Source organism: Sinocyclocheilus grahami, unplaced genomic scaffold (assembly GCF_001515645.1).
Source record: "Sinocyclocheilus grahami isolate Dianchi unplaced genomic scaffold, SAMN03320097.WGS_v1.1 scaffold2749.1, whole genome shotgun sequence".
Classification (NCBI taxonomy): domain Eukaryota; kingdom Metazoa; phylum Chordata; class Actinopteri; order Cypriniformes; family Cyprinidae; genus Sinocyclocheilus; species Sinocyclocheilus grahami.
In genome coordinates this window covers 2,765-9,798 of record NW_015507927.1, presented here as the reverse complement: position 1 = coordinate 9,798, position 7,034 = coordinate 2,765, and the positions used below count along the sequence as shown (strand labels likewise).

General features: G+C 40.7%; 1 protein-coding gene across 1 annotated transcript in view; it reads left to right on the top strand.

Annotated features, from left to right (window-relative positions):
• The window catches only part of LOC107575602 (interferon-induced GTP-binding protein Mx1-like), a 31,221-nt gene extending 27,399 nt beyond the window's left edge, over positions 1 to 3,822 (top strand). Inside the window, exon 14 of the mRNA XM_016261958.1 lies at positions 3,454 to 3,822. Coding sequence (XP_016117444.1) covers positions 3,454 to 3,678 — 225 coding nt within the window. The 3' untranslated portion in view covers positions 3,679 to 3,822. The remainder of the gene's footprint in view (positions 1 to 3,453) is intronic.
• Positions 3,823 to 7,034: the final 3,212 nt, after the last annotated feature.

Sequence of the window (7,034 nt, the reverse complement as noted above, 5' to 3'; positions counted from 1 at the left end):
GCAGGGGAATGGGACCGGCCTTTATTGATGCAATGCACGGCCACTTCGTTATCGCAATGCGCTACGATGCTGGTGGTGGACCAATCTTTCCCCCACAGGGCCGCTGTGGCGACTAGAGGCTATAACTCTATATAACTCTAGATGCACGGCTGGGATGGAGCCGGGAGACAAGATGAATGAAAAATCGTCTAAAAGGTGGATGAGGTAAGGGATTGCGTAATTATTGGAGAGAATCCAGCAGACAGCCTCTGATAACATGTTGAAAATTTTTGGTTTGCTATGGGAGCTGGAGGCCACTGAAAAGAAAAAGGGGTTATTTGTAATGGGAGGAAAAGACTGAGATGTGTGGGCCTGTGTTGCAGGTGGAGACAGCCTCTAGGCCACAGGAAGTAAGCGGGGTTCGTGACATCCTGAAGAGCCTGTGTAGCCTGTACTGCTATTGGAGGCAGCCTCACGCTAGCGTCTGCTACGGGAGCTGGAGGCCACTGAAAAGAAAAAGGGGTTATTAGTAATGGGAGGAAAAGACTGAGATGTGAGGGCCTGTGTTGCAAGCGGAAGCAGCTTTGCGCTTGCTTCGGCTGCTGTAACTGTAGGCCGCAGGAAACTGGAAGGGTTAGTGACATTTAGCGGGACAAGCTGAAATGCCTGGGTAGGTTGCAGTGTTGCCGACTTAGCAATTTGTTACTAGATTTGGCAACTCCTCAAGCCTTGTCCACATTAATACGTTTCTGTTGAAAACGCATCTTTTCCTCTCGTTTTGGCCTTCCATCCACACTAAGACAAGGAGTCCAGGAAAACAGAGCTTTTGAAACGCTTTTGAAACGACGGTTTCCCGTCGTTAAAAAGTGCAAAAGTTAGCAAAAGTGGATTTGTGATTCTGAGTGCACCTGCACTGTATGCTTTAGACCATGCGCATAGATCGTTAAAATAGAGCCCTGTGTGTAATTTGGTGATATAGCCTGCTTGATAATGTCAGATCGCACATCATTACAACAACACTTACCATATTATCACAGAAGAAATACTGTATATTGCACACCCCAGCCTCGACTTGAGTGGAAAATTAATCATCCGCGGTTGTACGCGCACTTGTTTGCACATGAGCAAAGGTGAAATTTAGGAGTCTAACTTGCAAACGCCAGACCACTGATTCGTCAAACCTGCTTTCCTGCAGTCCGTGTTCTTCTGACTATTTTGTAGTAAGTAATGAAGTAAGTAACTATTTTGTTACTAGATTTGGCAACTCCTCAAGCCTTGTCCACATTAATACGTTTCTGTTGAAAACGCATCTTTTCCTCTCGTTTTGGCCTTCCATCCACACTAAGACAAGGAGTCCAGGAAAACAGAGCTTTTGAAACGCTCTCCAGAGCGGATACATTTGAAAATGCTGTTTTCACGTTGTAGTATGGACTGTTGAAAACGATGACTCATGATTAGTCATGTGACCCATATTGTACCAATAGATGTACCGGTAACGTTAATTGTGCAGTTATGTGCTATTCACTTCCACACTGTTGATAAAGATATTTACTTTGCACACTCTTCATATTACAGTCCTAAAAAGACGACAGAATATGTACTCACGATTGATGTCCTGCAGCAAAACACGAGGGCAGTTGCGTTTTAGATCCATTCTGAGTGAGCGCGCCGTGGGCGCGTCAGTGAATGATGAATATTTTTGTAAATTAATTGATCCTGCCAGAAGAATTGCGTGAAACTTATTATGTCTGTGTCGTCTGTATCATCTCAGTGAGGTCTTATACATGCACAGTAAGGCGAATGTAATGCTTTCAGACATTTTGGAGTGGATGATAAACTTGATAAAAATGCCTTGTTTGCTTCATGGTTACAAAATGGCATCAACATCCATTTATGTCATAACGTCATTTAACAAACTTTAGCCACGAAACCTGCTTTTAGCGAAAATGTATTAATTTGCGACAAGCAAGCGTATGCTACGAGAGCTGGAGGCCCAGCTGCAAAAGGCACTGTGGCCGGAAGAGCCGCGGTGAAAGGTTGTGCCGAAGCGGTAAGCGATCGAGGCTTTGCTGTGATGAAAACTGGGATGCAGCCCAGGCTTGTTGAAGGCCTGCTGCTGCTGCGACCCAGCGCTCGAGGAGAGCCGGGTCTTGTGCGGGACGATGGTGGTGTCGAGTGAGGCGAGCTCGGGGCTTTGCATGGTCTATTGACCTCCTTGGTGGCTGGAGTGGATTTAGGAGTGAGGTTAGCTAATTTGCAGGGTGACGAATAGATCGTACAGATCCTCTTTGTTTACTCGGCGAGAATGGTGCGTTGGAATTAATCAGCGTTTGCCTCGGACTTAAATACTGTCCAGTTTCTGATCGGAGGAGTTGCTGGTACGGCCGAATGATACGAGGATGCCGGGGAAGTTGGAAGCTTTGGCGTCGTGGAGAGCATGTGGCTGGCCAAGAAAAGCAGCGGCTGCAATGAAGCCTGGTGCTCGGCGGCCATGTCTGGCGGAGAAGGAGTGATCATGGGGCCGACAAATTGCAAAAAAGGCAAAGGAGCGAACCGAATGCTGGAATACTGTAGTGAAAATTAAGGTAATATGGTTTGGCTATTTATAGAAGTTCTCTCTCGAGCTGGTAGGATAGATGGTGTAATTGCTGATGATGAATTGGCTGGGTTAATTATCTGAACGTGCTCCTCCCCAAATTTGTTAATAAAACATAATTTAGAGAATAGGGACAACCTGTTTAGACCATGCGCCCTCCGACCGGTTTCCCGTCGTTAAAAAGTGCAAAAGTTAGCAAAAGTGGATTTGTGATTCTGAGTGCACCTGCACTGTATGCTTTAGACCATGCGCATAGATCGTTAAAATAGAGCCCTGTGTGTAATTTGGTGATATAGCCTGCTTGATAATGTCAGATCGCACATCATTACAACAACACTTACCATATTATCACAGAAGAAATACTGTATATTGCACACCCCAGCCTCGACTTGAGTGGAAAATTAATCATCTGCAGTTGTACGCGCACTTGTTTGCACATGAGCAAAGGTGAAATTTAGGAGTCTAACTTGCAAACGCCAGACCACTGATTCGTCAAACCTGCTTTCCTGCAGTCCGTGTTCTTCTGACTATTTTGTAGTAAGTAATGAATATGCTTCGGGGAAATGTATCGGATTTTAATGAGGAAATGTAGTGGAGTAAAAGTTGACTGAAATATAAAAACTCAAGTAAAGTACAGATACTCCAAAAAAATACTTAAGTACTGTAACGAAGTATTATTACTTTGTTACATTACACCACTGCATATTTCAAACTTCGTTTTACCCCTAAACAAAGAACTAAAAATGACTTCGATTTGAGTATATCGAGCCCCTAACTGAGATAACCAGAGAGACAAACGAGGCAGCACAGCAAACTGTGGCAAAGCACACACAGAGGACCTGTAACATATACATAATTCATGTCCTGTCTCCATATAGATCATCTATCAGCGCCTCACAGACTATGTGCCCATGCTGATAATCCTCTTCATGCTGAAGGATGCAGCAAAGACATTGCGGCATCAAATGCTGGAACTGAGGAATGGAGCGGATGTGGTGAAACTGCTGAGTGAAGACTCAGAGCACGGACGCATGAGAGCGGATTTAAAGCAGCGTCTGGAGCGCCTCACACAAGCTCAAGACCTGATAAGCAACAGACTCTGAGAGAGCTTTATAAAACATCAGGGATATAAATGTAGCATTCGAAAATAATCAGCTACAGATTGTCAGACTGCTTTCTAATACAGCATGGATTTAGCAACAGGGATAAATAAATGTTTTAATTTCACAAAATTAGTAAATAAACAAATTTACAAATGCAGATTATTATTAACAATAAAAATGTTGTGCATCTATATTCTTTCTTCAAAAAGTCACTGATTATGATGAAACCCACATAAGGAGTTCTATAACAGAATAAGACTGGAAGTTACCTTACCATGTATGGTGAAAATTTGTAAATGATTTAACATCACATTGTATGCAACTTTACTTTAAAATACAATCAAATTATTATTACTACTTTTATTTGTTTGTTTAAAATTAAACTATGAATTTCCCAAACCACATGTTTTGCGATGCCCAGTAAGTGGCACTACAAGCACATCAAGAATTTGGTCTGCTATAATACATTTACATGTTTTAAAGTTCAAAACCACTTAGTGTGAGTCAAAAATACCATATTCCTTTACCATAATCAGGTTTCAGGAGTTGAGATCCATGTGCGGCTTTATTAAAAGTGTAAGCAGCGGTAGTAGTAGCCAACAGACACAAGGTAAGGGAAGGCAGAAGGTGAAATGTGCTTTTAAGGAGATCAGGAGCCCCTTCCCTTAAGCATTGATGTTAGGGGTGCAACGACAGAACTGAAACCTTTGATAAAACAATTTATCAGCTTTTTACAATTATCAGCAATTACAATTTTATATAAAAAAACATCAGCAAATGCTAAAAAACATTTCGACAAAATCGCGTTCAAAATTGCAGGCGATTCATTTGCGATTTTGAATGCGATTTTTTGTAGCTTGTCAGTGAACTACAGCCCTGTGTAGTAAATGCCACTCCATCTGAAAGCACGTGCTGGACATTTACTACTAATCACCAGAATCACCTTTACTGACTAATCACCTTTACTGACGAGATGCACATGAAAATCGCATTCGATTTTTTGCACAGCCCTGGCTCTTTTATCATGGTAGGTTGTGGCCATTTCAAAAGCGCTTGTACCTTGCTGTCATCTATAACCACCCCCTCACATAGCCTAGAAATGATACTGACAGCCGAAGGACTTACATTTCTCAGCCTTGGTGTACAGCTGATGGTTGATGAGTCCATGCTGAAAATTTCGGACATAGCCATTTTGAAGGCTCAGGAAACCTTTGCAGGTGTTTTGAGTTGATTAGCTGATTGGCATGTCACCATATTCTCATTTGTTGAGATAGTGAATTGGTGGGTTTTTGTTAAATGTGAGCCAAAATCATCACAATTAAAAGAACCAAAGACTTAAACTACTTCAGTCTGTGTGCATTGAATTTATTTAATACACGAGTTTCACAATTTGAGTTGAATTACTGAAATAAATGAACTTTTCCACGACATTCTAATTTATTGAGATGCACCTGTATACACAATCACCCATTGATTCAGCATGTCTGGAAAGACGTCATTAATGAAGACCTGGAACACAGAAAGACTATTGACCAGTCCAAAAGGTATAACAGTATTCTGTCTTCACAAAAACAGTGGGCAGCTTTAATGGCAATCTGAGAGATACAGACTTTAAACAACCTGTGATGCAAGTGTTAGTCCACTGAGTTAGTCCACATGGTAAACAGTTCAGGGTCAAGGACAGGCAATAATAACAAAAGAATGTTGAGAAATGTCAGCCGGGGCGAAACAAGACTTCACAAGAGGTAAGTGAGTGAGCGTTTAAATGATCCAATAAATGGGGAACAGGTGGAGAAACAATCAGTTCCAGGTAGAGGGCTTATGGGAAATAATGTCCAAGAAGAGTGTCAATGCTCAGGTGACAAAGCCCTCCGGTGGTAAGCGAGAAGAACCACAGAGGCAAGATTTATGATAATTTCATGTGATTTTAAATTTAGGCCTAAATATTTATCTGAGTGACAGTTTTGGATATCAGACAAAATACAGTGTTAACTGGTACTGGATACTAGACAAAATGTATATCTTTTGATGGGAGATGTTAAAGAGACTGGACCCAATATTCCCATCATGTTGAAATGATTTAACACTACCGTTGCTCATTTTAGGTTGCTACAAACAAGCAGATGAGTTGAATTAGAGCAGTTCTAAATTTTTGAGTGGATTGCAGAGCGTGCAGTCTAGAAGCAACAACAAACACAATTCTGTTTTTCTGATGCAAGGCTTTTATTTTGAAAAACGTACTTGAAAGTAGTGATGGGAAACCGAGGCTTTCTGAACCGTTTGAGGCTTTCATCAAATTGTGCCGAAAATAGGTTCATTACTTGACGCTTTTAACACAGTGTGCATTAGCGATCTGGTGCTTATACATGTTTTCTCCACCATATCTAACAAATCAAAGCGGAGCAGAAGGTATATGGTTTGCAAAATCACGTGACCATACAGAGCTTTGGAAATCCGTGACACACAAGAGTGGAATCAATCTGTGATCTGTACAGTTCCAACTAATCTGATATAATCTCTTCTAAATTAAAGCACTGCAGAACAGGCAAGACAGAGGGAACAACTGAAGATGATGGGCAAAAATGGAATGCAGTCCACACACACAGCAGTAGATGAATGTCAAACATGTAACACTTTAAATTAAGGTTCCCTTCATAAAGGGTTTATAAAGGTGTTCATAAATGACTAATAACTAATTTACAAATGCATAATTAATCATTGATAAGCAGTCATAAATGCATGAATAAAAAGGGTGATTTTAATGCAATACCTGCCTAATAGTGAGAGACTTGCACAGGCAAGTACAGACACACAGGCTTTGGTGATGTGATCCTGAAAGAGTATAACAAATATGCATTATATGCAATTAATTATTTTTTATTAGTAGTAGTAGGTCCTACTAATAATAATACAAAATAATAAAAAAATACATTGCATATTATACATATTTGTCACAGATTGTAGTGAAGGTCAGTGAGGAAATAGGATTCAGATGCAGCAGTAAGTCACACTGTTTGAACAGTTCCAACGTGCTCTGTAGTGAAATATTAATCTCATATAGTGTTTACTGATTTCACGGGTAAGCTAATTGTGAGGTGACTTTGCAGAGCATGTTTTTCAAGTGTTTTAAGTGTGGTCGCTTTGTTGGTTCAATTAATTTGTTCCCATACAAATAAATATCCTTGCTGGCGCTTCCCATGGACGGTTTATGGAATTACTTTTGTGCCAATAGTGGTTTTTTTTGGCGGCCTGTTTTAATTTGAGTTTTAGTCTAGTCTTTGTGTGAAGCTGTCATTTTAGTTTTTATTAGTTTTAGTCACATTCATACTCTTTTAAGTCTAGTCAAGTTTCATTCA